We start from the raw sequence: 24041 nt of genomic DNA, 5'->3' as shown, positions 1-24041 counted from the left end.
CTGCCAGGTGAGGAAGGTGAACCTATCCAAGGACGAGTCCCTGACCATCATGGGGTACGGGGGTTCGGCACCAGAACTGTTAGCCAATGAGACGCTGATTAGGGAGGGTCAGGTGATTCGCAGTACGACCAATCAGGTGCACATCCACTATCGAAGTCGCCAGCAGAGCAACCATGGCAAGTTTATCCTCAACTATCAAGGTAAGTCAAACCCAAGTCAGTGTCTTGTAGTATTATTATTTGAATATTACTTGTACTTGTACTGTATAAATCCACACTAAAACAGCATAATATAATAAACTGATGAATTAGTCATAGACGCCTTATTTATGCCTTATTTATTGGAGGTGTGCACATAAAGGGGAAGGGAAGCCATGTTTACATATTTCATAATAAAAGTCCACGTGTTCTGTCTTGTCTCGGAAAGCTTTTCTGCTATCCTGCCCGTTCCCTCGTTCCCCGGAAAGCGGCGGAGTAACGGTGACCGACATCCACCCCGGCGGTCAAGCGCACTTCCACTGCGATCCTGGTTACCAAGTTCGGGGTCATGAGGTGGCGACATGCGTCAACACCACGAGACCTCACTGGAGCACACCCGAACCCCAATGTGTCGGTCAGTGACCTCATGAACAACCGGAACATACATCATACGTGTTTTTATATGTAATTATACTACTTTTTTTTTTGTTTAGCTGTGTCTTGCGGAGGGTGGATTCGTAATGCAACAGTGGGCCGAATACTCTCACCACCCCCTCCGTCTGTCGCCAACCACAGTAATGGAAACAACCTGAGCTGCCATTGGTTGCTGGAGGCCAAAGAGGGCCACAGACTCCACCTGCACTTTGAGAGGATCGCGCTGGATGAAGATGACGATAAGTAAGTAGTTTCCCACTGGGACTTTTGGATCAATTTAAAATTGCAGTTTATATTGTGCATCTTAAATGGCTTATTTTCTGTTACTATATCTATTATATTGCATAATGGGAGTATAATAGTGAATATAGGGGTGTTATTTCATGTCTAGAGGGCTCTAATAATCTTAAAAACACATATTAAGAAGGTTATAAACAGGTTTTCTATGCTCTTCCGTTTATTTTCTCTTACTATATTTATTATATTGGGTAATGGGAGTATAAATGTGAATATAGGGGTGTTATTTCATGTCTAGAGGGCTCTAATAATCTTAAAAACGCATATTAAGAAGGTCATAAACAGGCTTTCTATGGTCTTCCATTTATTTTCTGTTACTATATCTATTATATTGGGTAATGGGAGTATAAGGGTGAATATAGGGGTGTTATTTCATGTCTAGAGGGCTCTAATAATCCTAAAAACGCGTATTAAGAAGGTTATAAACAGGTTTTCTATAGTCTTCCATTTATTTTCTGTTACTATATCTATTATATTGGGTAATGGGAGTATAAAGGTGAATATAGGGGTGTTATTTCATGTGTAGAGGCTCTAATAATCTTAAAAACGCGTATTTAGAAGGTCATAAACAGGTTTTCTATGGTCTTCCATTTATTTTCTGTTACTATATCTATTATATTGGGTAATGGGAGTATAATAGTGAATATAGGGGTGTTATTTCATGTGTAGAGGGCTCTAATAATCTTAAAAAGGCGTATTAAGAAGGTTATAAACAGGTTTTCTACCCAAAATTCTGCATAATCATGCACAAAATAAAATCCCAGTTCCATTAAAACAACAAAAATTGAACACTTTCATCCAATCAAATTGCAGGTTAAACAATTGAGATTAAAATCCTAACTAATTACTACGGAGTACTGTGTCTTGCACATTTAAAAGACGAGACGTGTATAGCTTTACAATGAGGTAAACATAATTGTAAATCCTGTGTCTTAACAGCTTTATGATCTATTTTCTTAATCAAAAAAAATCTCTGACATCACCTTCACTGCTGTATTTTATGTTCTATGCATCCCCTGTCATGTAAGTAATATGCTTTTTGTCCTTTGAGGTTAATTGTGCGCAGTGGAAACAGTTCGCTGTCATCTCCGCTCTTCGACTCGGATCTGGATGACGTCCCGGAGCACGGACTGCTGAGCGAGAGCACCTCACTTTACTTGGAGCTCACTGCTGATTCATCCTCCATCCCTCTTCTTCTGGCGCTGCGATATGAGGGTAAGTGTCAAGGCGACGGACACTATGGACATTATATGGATTTTTTTTTTTTTTTGTAGGAGGCTAAGTGGAAAATAAATGTTTGCCAATGCCTAGCCGCTGGGGGAAAATCCACATTTGGGTTGATGACATCCGTATTTCTCTGGAAAATACACGAGAATTGCCAGCTAAAGCAGGCTTCTCTAACAATAACATTATTTTTCCTCATAATATTATATAATAGAATATTTATTCTTAGAAAGTTGCAACCTTGTTATTGTTAAAGTACGACTTTTTTCTCTTAATTTTGTTTTTATTTTTTACTTTTTTCGTTATTTTTTTTTCCAGGGTATTGATAAATTGGGCTTAGCTGTCTCCAGTATGGGCTGCACAGCGGTTGAGTGGTTAGCACGCAGACCTCACAGCTAGGAGACCCGAGTTCAATTCCACCCTTGACCATCTCTGGGTTTTCTCCGGGTACTCCGGTTTCCTCCCACATTCCAAAAACATGCTAGGTTAATTGGCGACTCCAAATTGTCCATAGGTATGAATGTGAGTGTGAATGGTTGTTTGTCTATATGTGCCCTGTGATTGGCTGGCCACCAGTCCGGGGTGTACCCCGCCTCTCACCCCAGAAGACAGCTGGGATAGGCTCCAGCACCCCCCCCACGACCCTTGTGAGGATAAGCGATAGAAAATGAATGAATGAATGAATGAATGTAACTTAAACCAGGCTTCACGGTGAACGAGTAGTTAGCGCGCAGGCCTCACAGCTAGGAGACCCAAGTTCAATTCCACCCTTGACCATCTCTGGGTTTCCCACATTCCAAAAACATGCTAGGTTAATTGGCGACTCCAAATTGTCCATAGGTATGAATGTGAGTGTGAATGGTTGTTTGTCTATATGTGCCCTGTGATTGGCTGGCCACCAGTCCAGGGTGTGCCCCAAAAACAGCTGGGATAGGCTCCAGCACCCCTCGCAACCCTCGTAAGGATAAGCGCTAGAAAATGAATGAATGAATGAACCTTCTAAATGTGTTTTTTAACATTATTAGAGCTCTCTAGACATGAAGTAGCACCCCTATAGTCACTTTTACACTGCTATAATTCATTATTTATGACATTACACAACTCTGAATAGAAAATGAATGAATGTCTATAGTATGTAACGCCATAACATAACATATCTTTACGAATTTAGGGTGTTTCATCATGTCGTATTTTGCTGTTGTCGTTTTAGCGTTTGACGATGAGCACTGCTGGGAGCCCTACATGCCTCACGGCAACTTCAGCAGCAGTGACATCAGCTACCAGCTGGGCACCACCGTCACCTTCAGCTGCTCCCCGGGCTTCGTCATGGAACAGGGCTCAGCCACCATTGAGTGTGTGGACCCCAGCAATCCCCACTGGAATGATAGTGAGCCTGTGTGCAAAGGTATGTGGAATGTTATCGGAGTATTCCTGGTTTTCCATATCAAGTTGTCATGTCGACTTTGTTGCTCATTTGCCTTGTTTTTCCTACCTCTAAGGATTCAGGTAATGAAGTGGTTGTGTCAAAGTAATTAATGTTCATTGATTGAAGTTCCCAGTCTAATTAATTATTCCACAGACACAACACAGACACATGACTGGATGATACCAGGATTCTATCCCATCATGTTTTGCTGTGGGAACTTCACTTTGTGTATTTTCTGCATTAGCGCTGTGTGGAGGCGACCTCACCGAACCGTCCGGCACCATCCTGTCTCCTGATTGGCCCCAGAGCTACTCCAAGGGTCTGGATTGCTTGTGGCAGATCCACGGCAATGAGGAGAAACGCATCGAATTGGACATCCATATGTAAGTTCATTCATTCATTCAGAGTCGCGGGGGTGCTGGAGCCTATCCCAGCTGTCTTCGGGGCGAGAGGCGCGGTTACACACTGGACTGGTGGCCAGCCAATCACAGGGCACATATAGACAAACAACCATTCACACTCACATTCATACCTATGGACAATTTGGAGTCGCTAATTAACCTAGCATGTTTTTGGAATGTGGGAGGAAACCGGAGTACCCGGAGAAAACCCAGAAACTCACACAGAGATGGCCGAGGGTGGAATTGAACTAGGGTCTCCTAGCTGTGAGGCCTGTGTGCTAACCACTTAGCAGCCTAAGATTCTTTGTTTGTAAATGGAACACCATAGAAAACCTGTTTATGACCTTCTTAATATGCGTTTTTAAGATTATTAGAGCCCTCTCGACATGAAATAACACCCCTATATTCACCTTTATACTCCCATTACCTAATATAATAGATATAGTCACAGAAAATAAATGGAAGACCATAGAAAACCTGTTTATGACCTTCTTAATATGCGTTTTTAAGATTATTAGAGCCCTCTCGACATGAAATAACACCCCTATAGTCACCTTTATATTGGAATATATGGAATGTGGGAGGAAACCGGAGTACCCGGAGAAAACCCACGTATGCACGGGGGAGAACATGCAAACTCCACACAGAGATGGCCGAGGGTGGAATTGAACCCGGGTCTTCTAGCTGTGAGGTCTGCGCGCTAACCACTCGACCGCGGTGCCGCCCCATATGTAAGTTAGTAAAAAAAAAAAAAGTAATAGGGTGTGTGTGGTCTCTAATCACAAACATCAACAGCTGTGGCTGTAGGCAACCTCCTGAGGTACAGTAATCCCTCACAACTTCCGACTTTGAATTTCACTCACAATTTTATTATGTCATATTTTTTCTTATTATGTCTACTATATTGGGTAATATGAGCGTCAAGTTGACTATAGGGTTGCTATTCGTGTCTGGAGGGCTCTAGTAATATCAATTCATTCATTCATTTTCTACCGCTTTTCCTCACAAGGGTCGCAAGGGGGTGCTGGAACCTATCCCAGCTGTCTTCGGGCAAGAGGCGGGGTACACCCTGGACTGGTGGCCAGCCAATCACAGGGCACATATAGACAAACAACCATTCACACTCACATTCATACCTATGGACAATTTGGAAGTAATAATAAAATAATCTTATTATGTCTACTATATTGGGTAATATGAGTGTCAAGTTGACTATAGGGTTGCTATTCGTGTCTGGAGGGCTCTAGTAATATCAATAGTATTTAAGTTTGTAAATAGGGTTTTTATGTTGTAATTATGAAAATATTGGATTTATTTATTTATGCTTCGAAAGTCACACATGTTTAACTTATAGTACTGTTTTTTTACAGTGTAAAATATGTAAAATATGGATTATGTCTATTTTTTTCATTCTCTGTCTGTTTTTCCCCGCTTCAAAAAGTTTGAATATTCGCCACACCGACGTGCTGACCATTTTCGACGGCCGTGACCTCATGTCCCACGTCATCGGCCAGTACCTCGGATCCAAAGAACGTTTCAAAGTTGTATCCGGGGGGTCAGAGGTCACCATTCAATTTCAGAGCGATCCTGAAGATTCCAGTTTTATCCTGAGTCAGGGATTCCTAATCCATTATCGTGGTAAGTAAGTTTTCCCAATCCATCGATAATTACTTTGTGTACTATAATACTTCATTCTTTGCGTAATGTCTTCTGTGTTTGTGTCATGCAGAGGTTGAGCCAAATGACACCTGTCCCACTCTCCCTCAAATCGAGTTCGGGTGGATCAGCTCGTCCCACTCCGCCCCTGTGAGGGGGAGTGTACTGACCTATCAGTGCCAACCAGGATATGACATCAACGGTTCGGACATCATCACCTGTCAGTGGGACCTTTCCTGGAGCAGCAGCCCACCTACTTGTGTCAAAGGTTCAATTTCCTTTCCGTACTCGGACTTAATAAGCTGTTTCCTTGGCAACGTCAGAGATATGACTCTGCTGCCTCAGAAGACAAAGAAAGGGCAGGGAAACTTGGCAGGAACATAGTAATTAACACCACTGTTATGAGTTTATGCGTTGTGCTTTTTATTAGTAAAGGAATATTTATACTGCACTGCCACCTGCTGGATTTGGTGGGGCACTGCCCCGTTTGCCTCGACAGTAATGCCTTCTTTCGATAATCTGTTTCCGACCAATATGTTTTAAACATTATTAGAGCCCTCTAGACATAAAATAACACCCCTATAGTCCGCTTTACACTCCTATTACCCAAAAATTAGACTTCAGTGTGTTGCTATATAAACATGGGGGTGAACAGGAAGTGACGTCAGCGGTTCAGAGTTGAGGTCAAAACTGTAGCTCGTGTTAGTCAAACTTATGAGTGGCAAACATGTTTTTGAATGCATCTTTTAACTGCCTTTTATGTGTATTTTAATTTATTTAGCTGACATAATGCTAAAAAATGCTTAATTTATTCCAGCAGGAACAGCAAGGATTTATTGAATAATATATTTTTGATGAAACGTGATAGACCAGGGTTCGATTCCACCCTCGGCCATCTCTGTGCGGAGTTTGCATGTTCTCCCCGTGCATGCGTGCGGTTTTTCCTCTCACATTCCAAAAACATGCTAGGTTAATTGGCGACTCCAAATTGTCCATAGGTATGAATGTGAGTGTGAATGGTTGTTTGTCTATATGTGCCCTGTGATTGGCTGGCCACCAGTCCAGGGTGTACCCCGCCTCTCGCCTGAAGACAGCTGGGATAGGCTCCAGCACCCCCTGTGACCCTCGTGAGGATAAGCGCTAGAAAATGAATGAATGAATGAACCTTCTCAATGTGTTTTTTTAAACATTATTAGAGCTCTCTAGACATGAAGTAGCACCCCTATAGTCACTTATACACTCCTATAATTCATTATTTATGACATTACACAACTCTTTTGCTGGAGACCCGAGTTCGATTCCACACTCGGCCATCTCTGTGTGGAGTTTGCATGTTCTCCCTGTGCATGCGTGGGTTTTCTCCGGGTACTCCGGTTTCCTCCCACATTCCAAAAACATGCTAGGTTAATTGGCGACTCCAAATTGTCCATAGGTATGAATGTGAGTGTGAATGGTTGTTTGTCTATATGTGCCCTGTGATTGGCTGGCCACCAGTCCAGGGTGTACCCCGCCTCTCGCCCCAAGACAGCTGGGATAGGCTCCAGCACCCCCTGTGATCCTTGTGAGGATAAGCGCTAGAAAATGAATGAATGAACCTTCTAAATGTGTTTTTTTTAACATTATTAGAGCTCTCTAGATATGAAGTAGCACCCCTATAGTCACTTATACACTCCTATAATTCATTATTTATGACATTACACAACTCTTTTGCTGGAGACCCGAGTTCGATTCCACCCTCGGCCATCTCTGTGTGGAGTTTGCATGTTCTCCCCGTGCATGCGTGGGTTTTCTCCGGGTACTCCGGTTTCCTCCCACATTCCAAAAACATGCTAGGTTAATTAGCGACTCCAAATTGTCCATAGGTATGAATGTGAGTGTGAATGGTTGTTTGTCTATATGTGTCCTGTGATTGGCTGGCCACCAGTCCAGGGTGTACCCCGCCTCTCGCCTGAAGACAGCTGGGATAGGCTCCAGCACCCCTTCGACTCTTGTGAGGAAAAACGGTAGAAAATGATTAAATGAATGAAACGTGATAGAGGGAAGGTGCCAAATTGGAAGTGAAGCATGAAATGGAATTCTGTCGTTTTTTTCCCACATCCACAGTCCAGCAGTGTCCTGATCCGGGAGAGATTGTCAACGGAGCGCGCTCAGTTCGCCCTGAAGCCGGTTTTGCATTGGGAACTGTTGTCCGTTTCTCCTGCAACCAGGGTTACCAACTGGAGGGGCCCGTTCAAATCTCCTGCCACGGACGAGACACCGGTACCCCCAAATGGAGCGACCACAGCCCTAAATGTGTTTGTAAGTTGTCATTCCCACATCCAGGAAATCCATAAAATCCAGACAAGTGAATGTCCTCTGTGTCCAGTAAAATACGACCCGTGTCCCAACCCGGGTGTCCCCGACAACGGCTACCAAACGTTGTACAAGCACAGCTACCAGGCAGGAGAAAGTCTGCGCTTTTTCTGCTATGAAGGCTATGAGCTTATCGGGGAGGTTATTATCTGCTGTGTGCCCGGACACCCCTCTCAGTGGAACAGCCCACCGCCCTTTTGCAAAGGTAAAAAAAAAAAAAAAGCCCCAAATTGTCCTGCGCTTGTCTGAAAGCACTCCACATTGAGCCTGGACTGGATTCAGGTCTGGACTATTTCAAAATAAGATTGGAAAAGTGCAGAAGATACCACATTGACCTGGATTGAGGATTGTTTCATGATGTGCTTTATTTTACACAGTGGCCTACGAGGAGCTTCTGGATGATCACAAATTAGAAGGTGATTATAGTTCTCTATTTTTTATATTATTTTATATATTTTATATATATTATATATATATTATATTTTATATATTCATTCATTCATTCATTTTCTACCGCTTTTCCTATATTATTATATTTTTTAAATATATTTTTCTATTTCTCTCTGTATTTATGTAAGAAACACAAGGACACTTAATCAACTTTTTCATGTAAATATGCATTTATTATAGCCAGTGGCTAATTTCCATCTTTAGTCCTTGTGGGTAGGTTGGTGTTAGATACACTTAGAATAAACATTTGACATAAAAATAATAAAGAAAAGGCATAAACCCATGTACACTTTTATTTTATTTTATTTATTTTTATTTATTTTTATTTATTTTTATTTATTTTTATTTATATATATATATATATTTTTTTTTTTATATATATTTTTTAAATATATATTTCTATTTCTCTCTGTATTTATGTAAGAAACACAAGGACACTTCATAAACTTTTTCATGTAAATATGCATTTATTATAGCCAGTGGCTAATTTCCATCTTTAGTCCTTGCGGGTAGGTTAGTGTTAAATACACTTAAAATAAACATTTGACATAAAAATAATAAAGAAAAGGCATAAACTCATGTACACTTTTATTCTATTTTATTTCGTTTTATTTTATTTTATTGTATTTTTTTAAATATTGTTTTATATTTTTTTTAAATATATATTTCTATTTCTCGCTGTATTTATGTAAGAAACACAAGGACACTTCATAAACTTTTTCATGTAAATATGCAAGATTATAGCCAGTGGCTAATTTCCATCTTTAGTTTAGTCCTTGTGGGTCGGTTGGAATAAACATTTGACATAAAAATAATAAAGAAAAGGCATAAACCCATGTACACTTTTATTTTATTTTATTTTATTTTATATTTTTTTTTAATATATATTTCTTTTTCTCTCTCTGTATTTATGTAAGAAACACAAGGACACTTAATCAACGTTTTCATGTAAATATGCAAGATTATATTAAGATTAGCTTAATTTCCATCTTTAGTCCTTGCGGGTAGGTTGATGTTAAGTACACTTAGAATAAACATTTGACATAAAAAAAAGAAAAGGCATAAATCCATGTAAACATGAGGAGACATAAAGTGCTAAAAGCGTCTTATGAAGTTAACCGTCATATTTCTATTCCAGTATCCCAATCGTTTGAGCCCTCCCATCAGATCCTGAGTGAGAACATTGCGCTGGCAATAATTCTGCCCATCATCCTGGTCATCCTACTGATTGGAGGAATATACATGTACTATACAAAGTAAGTACTGCTAAAACAAGCTCGGGTACTATGTTATGAATTTATGTGATTATATGCTTTTTTTGTTTTTGCCCCCCCACCACCCTCCCTTCCTCACAGCATCTGCAGACTAGAATGGAAGCCACTTTTCTGGAAGTCTCTTTCTCATACACACTCCTACAGTCCCATTACAGTCGAGTCGGATTTCAACAACCCTCTGTACGAGGCGGGGGTAAGGAAACCCTCCAGTTCGCTTCATCTCTTATGTCGTTAAAAAGTCGTCTTTTGCTACAGTTCGAACATCGGTTTTTCAAAAATGATTGCTGTTTCATGGCTGTATACTTAAGCAAGGCTTAATTTAAATGAACAAAAATACAAACATAAAGCAGTCAAAAGATGTGATATGAAGTGTAATATATAGGGAATGTCCGATAATTATCGGTCTGATATCAGCAAAAATATGCAATATCGTTTGATATCAGTATGTGATTTTTTCCCCCATCATTCATTCATTCATTTTTTACCGCTTATCCTCATGAGGGTCCGCTGTCTTCGGGCGAGAGGCAGGGTCCACCCTGTATTGGTGGCCAGCCAATCACAGGACACATATAGACAAACAACCATTCACACTCACATTCATACCTATGGACAATTTGGAGTCACTAATTAACCTAGCATGTTTTTGGAATGTGGGAGGAAACCGGAGTACCCGGAGAAAACCCACGCATGCACGGGGAGAACATGCAAACTCCACACAGAGATGGCTGAAGGTGGAATTGAACTCGGGTCTCCAGCAAAAGAGTTGTGAAATGTCATAAATAATGAATTATAAGAGTGTATCAGTGACTATAGGGGTGCTACTTCATGTCTAGAGAGCTTTAATAATGTTTTAAAAAACACATTTAGAAGGTTCATTCATTCATTCATTTTCGACCGCTTTTTCCTCACGAGGGTCGCGGGGGTGCTGGAGCCTATCCCAGCTGTCTTTGGGCGAGAGGCGGGGTACACCCTGTATTGGTGGCCAGCCAATCACAGGGCACATATAGACAAACAACCATTCACACTCACATTCATACCTATGGACAATTTGGAGTCGCCAATTAACCTAGCATGTTTTTGGAATGTGGGAGGAAACCGGAGTACCCGGGGAAAACCCACCAATGCACGGGGAGAACCTGCAAACGCCGAGGGTGGAATCGAACTCGGGTCTCCTAGTTGTGAGGCCTGCGTGCTAACCACTCACCGCTAACCACTCGGGGTGGGATTGAACTTTTTTCCCGATCACGAAAAACGATATTTTAAAAATGCTGTATACAACACATATGTGCTACACGGTGGTTGAGTGTTTAGCGCGCAGGTCACACAGCTAGAAGACCCGAGTTCAAGTCCACCCTCGGGCATCTCTATGTTGCGTTTGCATGGGTTTCCTCTGGTTTCCTCCCACGTTCCAAAAACATGCTAGGTTAATTAGCGACTCCAAATTGTCCATAGGTATGAATGTGAGTGTGAATGGTTGTTTGTCTATATGTGCCCTGTGATTGGCTGGCCACCAGTCCAGGGTGTACCCTTGTAAGGAACAAATTAACTGCCGGAAACAAGCAATTTTATGTTATAATTACATGTTTTTCATTTTTAATCATGACGTCTTCCCTGTTCAATTTCTGTCCACAGGATACACGGGAGTACGAAGTGTCCATTTGAAGAGCGACGTATCTTGGTGAGATTTAAAAACGACGAGATAAAGTTGCTCGGAAGGGCAAAATGTTTTTATTACTATAAAACCATCAAATCCCCCTTTGACTTTTTTTTTTTTTTATCATTTGGTGAGTTTATGAATTATACGGAAGTTCTATTGGTGACATGACAGTCCAGTTATTATTCTTATTATTATTACATCGGGACTGGTGCCTTACGAGGGGTTAACAATTGGGCTCTATAACAGGAGACGACAAAGAAGTGTTTTGTTCAATTATATCGAGGCCAAAATATTTGACTCATTAGCAATACCAACACGCTAATCTTACACATTTTACCAAACAAAAAAACTTGAATGTTTATATTTATGTGTCACAGACTAAATCGTCCTTCGGTCACCGTTTTCTCTTTTCCTCACTTTTTGTCTTTTTTGTGTAAAATTCACACCAACACGTTGAATGTAAATATGACTTGATATTGACTGAGGTTGATATATATACAGTATATAAAGTACTAGATTAAATATATATATATAAACCTCATATTTACACTTGGTCAGGGGAGGTTGTATATTTTCTTTCAACAGATAATGAAAATTCAGTGCCAAAATATGATAAAAAAAATAACTCAATGTCCTTAAATGTTTCATCTGTTGTTGAAGTAGTGTTTACAAAAGCAGTGTTTTATTTTTGATTTGATTTATTTTTGGGGCTTTTCAAAAAAAAAAAGGCATTACCACCTAGTGTCTCATGACATGTAGTAACAAGAGGAGAGGACATGAATGTCATTATGCTTAAAGCATGCACTGATTGTAAATTATATTGCTTCTGCTCAATCTCGCCATTATCATTATAGTTATCGACATATCAGATTTGATGTTGTATGCACTATGTTGATGAAAAATGACAACCCTGGCTGTTTTTGCTGTAATGCATTATGTATTTATTTCAAAAACGATTGTTGTTTGCGCGGCAAACGTTCGTGCCAAATGGAAGCTCTTGGAGACTGTTGCTTAGTAGACTGAACTCTTTTTTTTTTTAATCAGTAGCATTTTTATTTATTTTTTTGCTTCATATATAAGTAGATTCTTTTGAAGATGGTTATTTATTTGCTGAACTGGAAATAAAGTCTCTGTTGAATGGTGTACAATCTGTTGGAAGTTTCATTTTTCTATCCCTGTATATTTTTGTATAGTGTTTGTACTCATCAACAGACATATTCCATAAGGCCTGTGTACAGTATTTTGTACTAAATATTATATATTTACAATATAAAATGAGCCAATAAAACAGTTTAGATATCCCTGGTACAACATAAATATGACCCTAAAAATATATAAACATAAATACGACACATCTGCTAAATATAAACAATATAAAAACGTGAGTAATCAAAACAATCTGAACTGCAATTTGTGTTACTCAAGATAGGGGGCAGTCACGTATATGCTTTCTTTCTTATGCCGATTTACAGGCAGTAGAAGAAGAAAATACCGGAAGATGTGGAGCTTTCGTTTCCGTGTGACCCAGTTAGCTTCGTAGATTAACATGGAATAATCTTCATTTCTAACTTTTAATTTATGTTTTATACAAGTGAAGGCATTTTTTATGCCTTGCTACCGAAGTTTATTACCGCGAGTGAAACGAACCTGAAACGAGGAGTTTGGGAATCAAAATGGACTAGCCGATGTTGCCATTTTGATTTAGCTATGCTAGCGGGCTAGCTAACCGAACTGTCAAACCTTAGCTACGCTGCAGAATAATTAGAAAGATTTTTGCTTGTTCGCACAAGCAGGTTAGTTGAGTTTTTTTTTTTTTACTCGAACTCTTTCGCTGTTGCACAATTAGCAAACGTTTTAAGAGATTGCTTCAATTCTCCAGTTCCCTTTTGATGTTCAGCGTTGTAAGTACATTTTTGCTAATACGACACAACAGTCCGAAATGATGACGTCTTGGCATTTAATTTTTAGTAACATTGTTTTTATTTTTAAATCTTAACATTCCAGTCGAGCATTCGATATAATGCATGGCGTATTGCCTCGCATAAACTTGTGATCAAAGCCAAAGTTTATACTAAACCCTTCTTATAGAGAGAACTTAGATTAAATGTCATTTGAAAAAAATAATTATGATAAATATTTAATTGTAAATAATGTAAGTAGTTGACAGAATGTCAACAAAAGAAGGTCAGATTAACCATTATTTCAATACACAAACAGTATTGTTCATTTGAATGAATGCAAAGAACTCTGACCATAACCAGACTTTTGTTTAATTCGAGTTAATTATGATAAATATTTAATTGTAAATAATGTAAGTAGTTGACAGTATGTCAATGAAAAGAAGACAGTATGACAGATTAACCATTTTTTCAATCCACATACAGTAACCCTGACCATAACCAGACTTCTGTTTAATTCGAGTTAATTATGATAAATATTTAATTGTAAATAATGTAAGTAGTTGACAGTATATCAATGAAAAGAAGCTAGTATGACAGATTAACCATGTTTTCAATCCACATACAGTAACTCTGACCATAACCAGACTTCTGTTTAATTCTAGTCAGATGCTGTTTTCCACTGAAACTCAGCTCAAAGCATAAAATCCACAGTGACACTTATTCCCTTTTCCGCTCCAATACAAACATCGCTCTCTCTTCCTCTTGTGTGACAGTGGGAGAGGAACCATTCAGTCCCATGTCTGCTGAGGCGTCAGTCGGCAGTCATGCTGCCAACGCTGCCCAGTCTGCCGTCTCCCAGCCTGCTTTCCAGAGCGCTGTTGAACAAAGACATCAGGGCCTGCTGGGAAGCAAGTACGTCAAGTTGAACGTGGGCGGCTCGCTGCATTTTACCACTGTCCAGACGCTGACCAAGGAGGAAAGTGTCCTGCAGACGATATGCAATGGAGGAACCGAGGTGAACATAGACTCAGACGGTGAGTAGAGCGTATATGTGGTTATTTATGTATGCAATTTTGTCACATAAATGGCACGAAAATTAATAATTATTGCTGATTAACATTGTTATTGGAAACCTTATTTTGAGACCATTTTTTCATTCATTCATTTTCTACCGCTTATCCTCATGCTGGAGCCTATCCCAGCTGTCTTTGGGCTGGCCACAGGGCACATATAGACAAACAACCATTCACACTCACATTCATACCTATGGACAATTTGGAGTCGGCAATTAACCTAGCATGCATGTTGTTGGAATAATTTTACTTTATTTTAGTTTTATTGTGTGCGAGATTCATTGCTGTACTTCATTCATTCATTCATTCATTTTCTACCGCTTATCCTCACAAGGGTCATGGGTATGCTGGAGCCTATCCCAGCTGTCTTCAGGCGAGAGGCCGGGGTACACCCTGGACTGGTGGCCAGCCAATCACAGGGCACATATAGACAAACAACCATTCACACTCATATTCATACCTATGGACAATTTGGAGTCGCCAGTTAACCGAGCATGTTTTTGGAATGCGGGAGGAAACCGGAGTACCCGGGGAGAAAACCCACGCATGCACGGGGAGAACATGCAAACCCCACACAGAGATGCCCGAGGGCGGAATTGAACTCGGGTCTCCAGCAAAAGAGTTGTGTAATGTCATAAATAATGAATTATAGGAGTGTATAAATGACTATAGGGGTGCTACTTCATGTCTAGAGAGCTCTAATAATGTTAAAAAAACACATTTAGAAGGTTTATTCATTCATTCATTTTCTAGCGCTTACACTCACGAGGGTCGCGGGGGTGCTGGAGCCTATCCCAGCTGTCTTTGGGCGAGAGGCCGGGGTACACCCTGGACTGGTGGCCAGCCAATCACAGGGCACATATAGACAAACAACCATTCACACTCACATTCATACCTATGGACAATTTGGAGTCGCTAATTAACCTAGCATGTTTTTGGAATGTGGGAGGAAACCGGAGCACCCGGAGAAAACCTACCAATGTACAGGGAGAACATAAGGGTGGAATCGAACTCGAGTCTTCTAGTTGTGAGGCCTGCGTGCTAACCACTCGTCCATTTTTAATTAATGTAATGATAATGTATGGCATAATAATATTAGTCCAAATGGCGTATCAAGACCAAGGTATTGAGACAAGCTGAGTGAATCAGAGTGAATCCTCCTGTTTGGGAGCGAGGAGTAAAACCAACCATCATCCATATATAACGAGCCTTCTGTCTTTCTGCACCAGGATGGGTCATTTTAGAACGAAGTGGTCGTCATTTTGGACTCGTATTAAACTTCCTCCGCGATGGCTCGGTACCACTCCCCGAAGACCACAGAGAACTTGAAGAGGTCCTGAAAGAGGCCCAGCACTACAGGGTCCAGGGACTGGTCCAGCACTGCCTCACCGCCATGCAGGTAAAGTAGGTTGTGTGTCGTCAATAGAGTCGGCATCGCTAGTTCTTTAGTTCATTTATTTAACAACCATTACAATACACTCATATGTGACTTTACTCATCTGTATACACCAGTCATTATTTGCACTATGACCCATTTATCATTGCACTAAAATTAATATATCTGCTCCTGCATATGCTCCGTGCAATACTATGTGTATATTTTGGATATCTTGTATATATCTTGTATATGAAGAGCTTGCAACCAAAAGGCGCTAAATCCAATTTTCACTAAGTTGCATGTTTTTCATGAGTTTAATAGACCTCTGTCATGTGTATCCAAATCACATATTTTGGTCTTTTTTTAAAAAAATATGAAAAAAGTGATATGAAATTTATGATTTCAAGCAAAAGGAGCTAAATCCCTTTCTTTACTCTTTATTCTGATTGGCCCAAGTTTCCCATCTATTGATAATCTGACCAATCAGAGAGAAGAATACAATTGGCACTGCACATACAGAAAGCCAGTATCAGTGCGCATCCTGTTTTGTTGGTGTACATGAAGTACACGTATGATAGTTACAGTATGTTATGCAATTCAGGAGAACACAAATTGTGTTTTTACAGTATTCTGTAACATGGAAGTTTTTTTTTTACGCCATAAAAGGCATGTCTCTACCTTGACACCTCCAACTTTCATGAGAAACATTATTTTACTTGTACTAAAAAACATACAATGTAAAGAGTTTGTAATGAGATGATTTTTGTCACTGTCACCTTCATGGTGCAGTCAAATATGAGCACTGCTTTTAATAAATTTTTTATTAATTTAATTAATAATAATTATTTTGTATGTATATTTTGTATGTTGAGAATGGCTTCTGTGATGTAATTATTTTATTAGCATAGCACATTAAAGAACCTTACATTCTTTTACAACAATGCCATTGAAGAAGTTAAAGGTGACTTCAAATTTATTTCAGCCAAAAGGCGCTAAATCCGAAAAAAAATAATTTAAAAAAATATATAAAATACATGGTGTGTGCAGGATTTTTATAGCATGCATTTTTATGACCTATATTGATAGCTCTTTCATTTGCAATATAGACTTGATGACCAAATAGATTGATATGTGCGTAATTAAAAATCATTGATTTTCTCGAAATCAGTCAAAATGGATTTAGCGCCTTTTGGTTGCAAGCTCTTCGTACATCTTGTTAAATTGTCTTTTTTACTCTACTTTTATATACTTTTTTTTTTAAACTTGACTACTGCACTGAAAGGAGAAGCTCTCCAATCTCGTTGTACATCTTGTATAATGACAATAAAGGTCATTCAATTCCATTCTAATTTAGCAAGTGCTTTTACTTTAGCAATTAGCTTAGCCTAATAGTACAGTATCTAAGTGGTGCTGTTTCCCCGCTATAGAAACAAAAGGACGTGTTTGAAAGTGTGTGTCGCATCCCCATGATCACGTCAGCCAAAGAGGAGCAGAAGATGATAGCGACCTGCAGAAAGGTAGAGCACTCGTGTTTGTGATTTTGTGATTCTGCGGCCATCTTTGATTTATTGTGTTGTCTTTTGTTTTTACAGCCGGTTGTAAAGTTGCAGAACAACAGGGGGAACAACAAATATTCATACACCAGGTAAAATATGTCTGCCTCTTGAGCCCACGAACACGGATCTTTGCCGTATCGCCCATTCTAATCATGTTCATGATGTACTCCCGCTATCACACAAGCAATTCCGATGACAACTTGTTGAAAAACATTGAACTCTTCGACAAACTCGTCCTTCGCTTCAACGGCCGAGTCCTGTTTGTCAAAGACGTGCTAGGGGATGAGATCTGCTGCTGGTCTTTTTACGGCGAAGGCCGCAAGATAGCCGAAGTTTGCTGCACGTCCATCGTCTATGCCACGGAGAAGAAGCAGACCAAAGTGAGTGTCATCGAACGTTGTTGTGTTGAAACACAATTGGAAACGAGTGGAATTTTGTCATCATGTTTCAATAATACTTCCAGTCTTGTCAGTCAACATGTGCTTATGAAACCGGTTCTTTGAGGTGAACCTGTTCTTGTGAACGGTTCTTGTTTGAATGAGGCTTTCAAACTCGTATTCGACTTCTTCTGTGGTTTTAGGTTGAATTTCCTGAGGCTCGGATTTTTGAAGAAACCCTCAATATCCTCATCTATGAGAACAGCAGAAGATCCGGTCCGGGTGGCTTACACCTCGTCGACTCCAGAGGTTCCTCAGTGGGCCAGTCGGAGGAAGAGGGCGTAACGGGCGGCGACAGGCGAGTGCGGCGGATCCACGTCAGGAGGCACATAATGCACGACGAAAGAGGGCACGGCCAGCAGACCGTGTACAAAGATTAAACAATGTGAGCACAGAGATCGACCTGTTCTCGGAGATGCCGGCGACGGCGGCAATAGTTTGATTGTTAGTAGAAGCGGGGGCGACGATGTTATGTTTACAAGATGAACTGTCGTGTACAGATTTTAAATAGGAAAAACAGCCTGGGATGTGAAACTGGCATCGATATTCTCGGCCGCCTTTGTGGGTGTGGCTGTTGATGATATGCACTGGCAGCCATCACTGTGTTTGACTTTTTTTTGGGAACACTGTTTTTCAGGCTTGATATGCTTTTATTTTGTAAGGTTGACAGTTTTGCTTGACAGTAATCTGCTCGGGATGTTTTTTTTTGTTTTGTTTTGTTTTTGCTTCGATATGTTAACACTGGAATAGCCTGCATAGCCAATATTTTTGTGAAGTTGTCTAAGAATGAGATTGTCGAGCAGCTCCAATTGTTTATTTAAATTATTTCTGCTCTCGCTTTGTAATGTTTTTTGTTTTTTTTTTAATTTATGAACCTAATTTATTGTCATGTATTTAACTTTTATATGCAGTCGCAGTGTTAACAAGTGGGGTATACATTTGCACTTCATAGCACACGTCAGATTTTTCATTTCTGTAAATGGCAAAAATTTTATTTAAGCTCGTTTCAAGAGGAAAAATGCCTGTAGGTGATTCTAATGTGTTGTATTCTGAGCCATGATCTCTCACTTTTTCTTCATGTCTTATACCAAACCACTGATATGCGCTTCACATTATTGGCCTCACATCCATCTTAATACGTCCAGGGTTGCATTTTTATCTTTTTATACGTTTCCCACTCCCGTTGGAGGATTTTTTTAGTATTCTCAGATGTTGCGTGCAAACCCGAAAAACTAAACTTTAAACACTGGACAATATGTGTCTCATTTTTTTTTTAAACTCAGTCCTTATAACACAATGCACTACTTCCTCTTCCGTCCAATTGTGGTGAGAACTGTTCTAAATAAAGAAATCCAGCTTGCTTTTTGTCTTTTTATTCTTTTTCCTAATATAAAGGTTTATTCTTGTTAGATTGTGACTTTAGACTTCATTAGAATACTCTTTTTTTTCTTTAAATATCTTGACTTAATTGAAGAAATACAGCTATATTTCTTTTTTTTTAGTTTCCAAATATTTACTTTCTTTTTGTAATTATTCTCATAGTTATAATTTTATTTTTGCAATACTTTTGATTTTATTCTGAAAGCGTTATATCGTCTTCCACGAGACAATTTTATTTGTTTTGTTTCTCTTATGACAGATTTTAAAATGTCTTTTAAAAATATATATATTTCAGTTTTATTCTAAAATTGCGTTAGAATAAAACTGAAATATATATTTTTTATCAGGTTTGTTTCTCTTATGACAGATTTTTAAATGTCTTTAAAAAATATATATATTTCAGTTTTATTCTAAAATTGCGTTAGAATAAAAAAATATATATATTTCAGTTTTATTCTAAAATTGCGTTAGAATAAAAAAATATATATATTTCAGTTTTATTCTAACGCAATTTTAGAATAAAACTGAAATATATATATATTTTAAAGACATTTAAAAATCTGTCATAAGAGAAACAAAACAAATAAAATTGTCACGTGGAGGACGATATAATGCTTTCAGAATAAAATCAAAAGTATTGCAAAAATAAAATTATTCCTCATTTTTTCTGTAAATAAATTAAATTACTAATTATTTTATTTTGGCCTTTTTCCCCTATTTTCTTTTCAAATTGTATTTTTCGAATCTGCCGATGTGCCTGGGCTGCACTTTGGACACCTCCTGATTTATTATTTGTCGAACGTGATGAGCGCAGAAACCGGAAAAACGTACCCTGGCAAGTGACGTCACTTCCTATTACTCAATCCCGCCAAACAGTTGGATGGATCTCCACTATAAAACATGTTGTCTGTGAGTGAAGTGAAAACTATCCGCAGGTTTGTCTGCGGACAACTCCGTGATGAGCGGGATTTAAGGTACTTTTTCTGAGAAACGTCCAAAATCTCGCGTGAGCTAGCAATGTCTTTATAATGATGACATTAAAACACACTTAGCTAGCTGCTCGTGCTGACAAGAAAAGTAGCAAAAATATGATTCGTTTATGAAGAGTTTATACCGCAGACGGTCTTTTAGAATGAGTTTTCAGGTACATTTAAGCAAAGGCAACATAAACACATTCTAAAACTTCTAAAACCTGTTAAGATTTACGACGCATCGACGAGCCTTGTAGCACAAGCTAGCACGTATGATTACGTCAAGTTACATGGCTTGTGAGGTGACAGCTGTTCACGAGCGACACCTGCTGGACTGTCGTTGACACTGTAAACTTTTCCCCGTTATCTTCTCTATGTACAGTATGTTTAGATAATATTGTTGTGGTTTTTTTTAGCTTGCTCACTTTGGGAATGTTAAAAAAGCGATATTTGGCCCACATCGGAGGCGAATCCCTAAGTCCACTCACTAAAAGTACACTGAAACAAGTGGTTGAAGAGGAACTGATGAAAATGCAGGTATTCAATTTATTATTGCTTAGAAAGAGAGAATGCTCTAAAAACTCTAAAAAAATATTTGCTTTTACTTGATAGGACACACGCAAAAGTGGAAGCGAGTCCGAGACGGATGACACCCAAAAGAAAAGAAAAAGAGAGAGGGAAAATTCTTCAAGCGAGAGTGAATGTGAGGTTGAGTCCAAGAAAAAGAAGTCCCGTCGTTATGCCAGCTCTGCGTCTGGTGAGTTTGCAACGGTTAAATCAGGAAGTGATAGATAAAGTTGATAAAAGCTCGTCAATTCACACATTATATGTAGGGATGCTCTGATCAGGGTTTTCTGCTGCCAATTATGGTAATGGTAATGGTTTAATTTCATTTGAACATGCATCAGATTACAATTGAATGCATCCCATAATCAGTTCACAGTTCCACATGTCCAAAAGGAGTAGGAAGAAGCAAAGCTTATTAAATCCTACCCCTCCATCTGGTACTTTTACAATCAGTAACTGTTACATTTGTTCACCTCCTGCATTCCATAATACAGTTTAAGGTTATTTTTTTTGTTTTTTTTTTATTATTTTTTTTATGATACCAATCATCCATGAGCGAGGGCAGCCGATAACGATCACATGGATCAACAGTACATTTTTCAATTCATTTGCAATGAGTGCTATTTATTGCCCAGTGGAGTCATTAGGCAATTAAGAATAATCTGACTAGTGTTCTGCTGTGTTTTTTTTTTTTTCTAACTCTAGATTTGTTATATTTTTATCTGCCTCATGGCAGAATCAGAGGACGGCAGCAAAGGAAGTGTGGCGAGTGAAGTCGAAGAAGAAACGAAAACCAGATCAGGAGATGCGCTGCTGGAGATGACAAATGGAGAGCGTGAAGAAGACTCTAAAGATGGGGACGAGGCTGCAGAGCTAAAAAGCAAAGTGCCAAATAAGAAAACGGACCAGAGTGAAGAAGATGGAAGTGACTCGGACAACAAAATGTCTTCTGATGAAAGTGAAAAAGGTAAAAATCCAGACTTTACTCTATATAATCTGAATTGATTTTCATTAATACTTATAATATGAATCACTTTCATGGAATATAGAGGAAAAAATAGTGGCGGAAAAGGAAACAAACCAGGCTGATTCTGATTCATCATCCCTGCCCTCTTTGGATGATGATCAAGAAATGAAGACCCAAAAAAAGCAAGTCAATAAAAAGAAAGAAAAAGATCAAGATGGTGGCAAAAAGAAATCAAGGAAGAAAGAGGAAGATGACGGTGCGAAAAACCAGAAGGTGAGGTGAACATCTACACTACTCACATCACACCATCACTCTATCATAGGTTATATAATCATTGTTTTGATAATGGCCTATTATTAGTTTAAAAACAGTTTGTATTAAAGCAAGTTTTACTTAAATTGAGCATTTTCAAGCATAAAATGGCCAAATTAGGCTGCACGGTGGTTGAGTGGTGAGCATGCGTGGTTGGTGAGTGGTGGTTAGCGTGCAGATCTCACAGCAGGAGTTTGCATGTTCTCCCCATGCATGCGTGGGTTTTTTTCCGGGTATTCCGGTTTCCTCCCACATTCCAAAAACATGCTAGGTTAATTGGCGACTCCAAATTGTCCATAGGTATGAATGTGAGTGTGAATGGTTGTTTGTCTATATGTGCCCTGTGATTGGCTGGCCACCAGTCCAGGGTGTACCCCGGCCTCTCGCCCGAAGACAGCTGGGATAGGCTCCAGCACCCCCCACGACCCTCGTGAGGAAAAGCAGTAGAAAATGAATGAAAATGACCAAATTAAATACGATAAAAATACAAGGCAGAAGAAGCATTCTCATTGTGTATGTAGTATTTCACATTGACCACTAGGTGTCAGTAATTGTTCTGCGAGACGGGCATGTGATCACCGGAAAAGGCATTTATTGCAGGTTTAAATTATTCATTCATTCATTCATTCATTTTCGAGAATTATCTCGCCTCTTCGGGGCAAGAGGTGGGGCACACCCTGGACTGGTGGCCAGCCAATCACAGGGCACATATAGACAAACAACCATTCACACTCACATTCATACCTATGGACAATTTGGAGTCGCTAATTAACCTAGCATGTTTTTTGGAATGTGGGAGGAAGCCGGAGTACCCGGGGAAAACCCACATTGGGATTGAACTCGGGTCTCCTAGCTGTGAGGTGGCCGCCGTGCAGCCCGGTTTAAATTATTTCAAAACAAAAAATAACATAACCATTATAACAACACAAGATACTGTTGGGGCCATAACTTTTTTATTATATCCTCTATATTGAGTACTACAAATGTAAAGGTGATAATATGGGTGTTCTTGCATGTCTACAGGGCTCTAATGGTAAACATATTAAGAACATTATAAACATATTTTGTTTTGTCACAAGTTATTTATTGACTTCACGAGTGTTTCCTGTCTATCGTTGATGTAGCATGAACACAAATCGGTCGTGAGGCTCAAGCGCTTCATTTCTCTCTGCGGCGAGAGGCGCAATTACAAGAAGCTGCTCGATGGTTGTCGCAGCGTTTCCGCCATGGTGGCCGTTCTAAAGAAGGAGCTGGACGATCTTGGTGTTCAGGGTTAGTGGGAATGCAAACTGTATCACACGGAGAACTACGTACATATAATAGATAGCTGTATATCACAGTAATATACTCTTTTTTTTTTTAACTGTGGCTTGCACTGCAATATCTTTTTTTTTTTTTTTTTTTTTTTACAGGTCAGCCATCCATTGAAAAATGTAAAAAGATACGTTTGAAGAAAGAAGAAGCTAAAGAACTGGCTGAGCTGGATGTCAACAACATCATACAAGCACAAGGTGACTATTAAACGTTATTAGGACAAGCAGTAGTATTCCTTTCCTTTTTTAAAGTAAAACGGAATGCACATGCAACTTTTTATCAGATTAAAATGGCTTTTAATTACTTAATAAACACTCAAGCGTTTGGTTGACGTGTAAGTTATACACAAATATTGATCACAAATGGTTCCTTTATCACAGGTCGGCCTAAACGAAGAGGAACCCTTGGGCAGCAACGTGACCCCCCGCCCTCTACATACCAGCGGTCGTTCAACTCTGACAGCGATCAGGAAAATAACACACAGCGAGGACGCAGAAGAGCATCGGACTGGGCCAACCTGCAAGGAATCATCAGCGATGATGCAGACAGTGACTGAGGCTTTAGTTCTTTGTGTTGTTTTTCTGGAATTATTTGACTTATTTTTGATACAGTGTGTTATGATACGTATGTTGTATAAATGTTTGGAAAGCCTTATTAAGTAAAATCAATACAAAGATTGGCACATCAAAAAAATTGTATAATGGAGTATTATTATGTATATGTTTAGTGCTAAATAAAAGTTTACTTGCTCTACATTTTGTTCTACATTTTTACAACTGCTAGCATGTAAACAACTAAACAAGTGACCACTAGTCT

General features: G+C 39.3%; 3 protein-coding genes across 9 annotated transcripts in view; all 3 read left to right on the top strand.

Moving 5' to 3' along the window:
* The window catches only part of sez6l2 (seizure related 6 homolog (mouse)-like 2), a 59252-nt gene extending 46728 nt beyond the window's left edge, over window positions 1-12524 (top strand). For all 6 annotated transcript variants that reach the window (XM_058048764.1, XM_058048763.1, XM_058048762.1 and 3 more), the window contains 14 exons: window positions 8-200; window positions 427-612; window positions 692-875; window positions 1981-2144; window positions 3364-3558; window positions 3824-3962; window positions 5422-5618; window positions 5710-5904; window positions 7740-7934; window positions 8002-8193; window positions 8366-8404; window positions 9577-9694; window positions 9794-9905; window positions 11345-12524. In XM_058048764.1, the coding sequence (XP_057904747.1) occupies window positions 8-200; window positions 427-612; window positions 692-875; window positions 1981-2144; window positions 3364-3558; window positions 3824-3962; window positions 5422-5618; window positions 5710-5904; window positions 7740-7934; window positions 8002-8193; window positions 8366-8404; window positions 9577-9694; window positions 9794-9905; window positions 11345-11374 (2139 nt within the window). In that variant the 3' untranslated portion in view covers window positions 11375-12524. The remainder of the gene's footprint in view (window positions 1-7; window positions 201-426; window positions 613-691; window positions 876-1980; window positions 2145-3363; window positions 3559-3823; window positions 3963-5421; window positions 5619-5709; window positions 5905-7739; window positions 7935-8001; window positions 8194-8365; window positions 8405-9576; window positions 9695-9793; window positions 9906-11344) is intronic.
* A 314-nt stretch (window positions 12525-12838) lies between these two features.
* kctd13 (potassium channel tetramerization domain containing 13) lies at window positions 12839-19075 on the top strand. Of its 2 annotated transcripts, none has more exons than XM_058049191.1 (7): window positions 12839-13162; window positions 14044-14304; window positions 15573-15742; window positions 17149-17238; window positions 17314-17366; window positions 17462-17657; window positions 17858-19075. In XM_058049191.1, exons 2-7 carry the CDS (start codon window positions 14067-14069, stop codon window positions 18092-18094), a joined length of 984 nt encoding a protein of 327 aa, XP_057905174.1. In that variant the 5' UTR covers window positions 12839-13162; window positions 14044-14066; the 3' UTR covers window positions 18095-19075. The 2 variants fall into 2 exon arrangements, with proteins under 2 accessions (XP_057905174.1, XP_057905173.1); XM_058049190.1 differs by having other exon boundaries at window positions 12840-13270.
* An 848-nt stretch (window positions 19076-19923) lies between these two features.
* On the top strand, window positions 19924-23980 carry hirip3 (HIRA interacting protein 3). Its single transcript, XM_058049423.1, has 8 exons — window positions 19924-20068; window positions 20482-20602; window positions 20678-20822; window positions 21369-21599; window positions 21682-21872; window positions 23036-23183; window positions 23324-23422; window positions 23606-23980. The coding sequence occupies exons 1-8, from the start codon at window positions 19995-19997 to the stop codon at window positions 23779-23781; spliced, it is 1185 nt and encodes a 394-aa protein (XP_057905406.1). The 5' UTR covers window positions 19924-19994; the 3' UTR covers window positions 23782-23980.
* Window positions 23981-24041: the final 61 nt, after the last annotated feature.

Source organism: Doryrhamphus excisus, chromosome 15 (assembly GCF_030265055.1).
Source record: "Doryrhamphus excisus isolate RoL2022-K1 chromosome 15, RoL_Dexc_1.0, whole genome shotgun sequence".
Classification (NCBI taxonomy): domain Eukaryota; kingdom Metazoa; phylum Chordata; class Actinopteri; order Syngnathiformes; family Syngnathidae; genus Doryrhamphus; species Doryrhamphus excisus.
This window is presented reverse-complemented; position numbering and strand designations above follow the sequence as displayed.

What these genes read in the sequence shown, in the direction of transcription:
- hirip3 (XM_058049423.1), top strand. Translation starts at nt 19,995, where the DNA reads ATGTTGTCTGTGAGTGAAGTGAAAACTATCCGCAGGTTTGTCTGCGGA. An exon ending in CGTGATGAGCGGGATTTAAG is followed by an intron (nt 20,069 to 20,481) that starts GTACTTTTTCTG and finishes GGTTTTTTTTAG; the next exon opens with CTTGCTCACTTTGGGAATGT. An exon ending in TTATGCCAGCTCTGCGTCTG is followed by an intron (nt 20,823 to 21,368) that starts GTGAGTTTGCAA and finishes GCCTCATGGCAG; the next exon opens with AATCAGAGGACGGCAGCAAA.
- kctd13 (XM_058049191.1), top strand. Translation starts at nt 14,067, where the DNA reads ATGTCTGCTGAGGCGTCAGTCGGCAGTCATGCTGCCAACGCTGCCCAG. An exon ending in TGATAGCGACCTGCAGAAAG is followed by an intron (nt 17,239 to 17,313) that starts GTAGAGCACTCG and finishes TTGTTTTTACAG; the next exon opens with CCGGTTGTAAAGTTGCAGAA. An exon ending in CGGAGAAGAAGCAGACCAAA is followed by an intron (nt 17,658 to 17,857) that starts GTGAGTGTCATC and finishes CTGTGGTTTTAG; the next exon opens with GTTGAATTTCCTGAGGCTCG.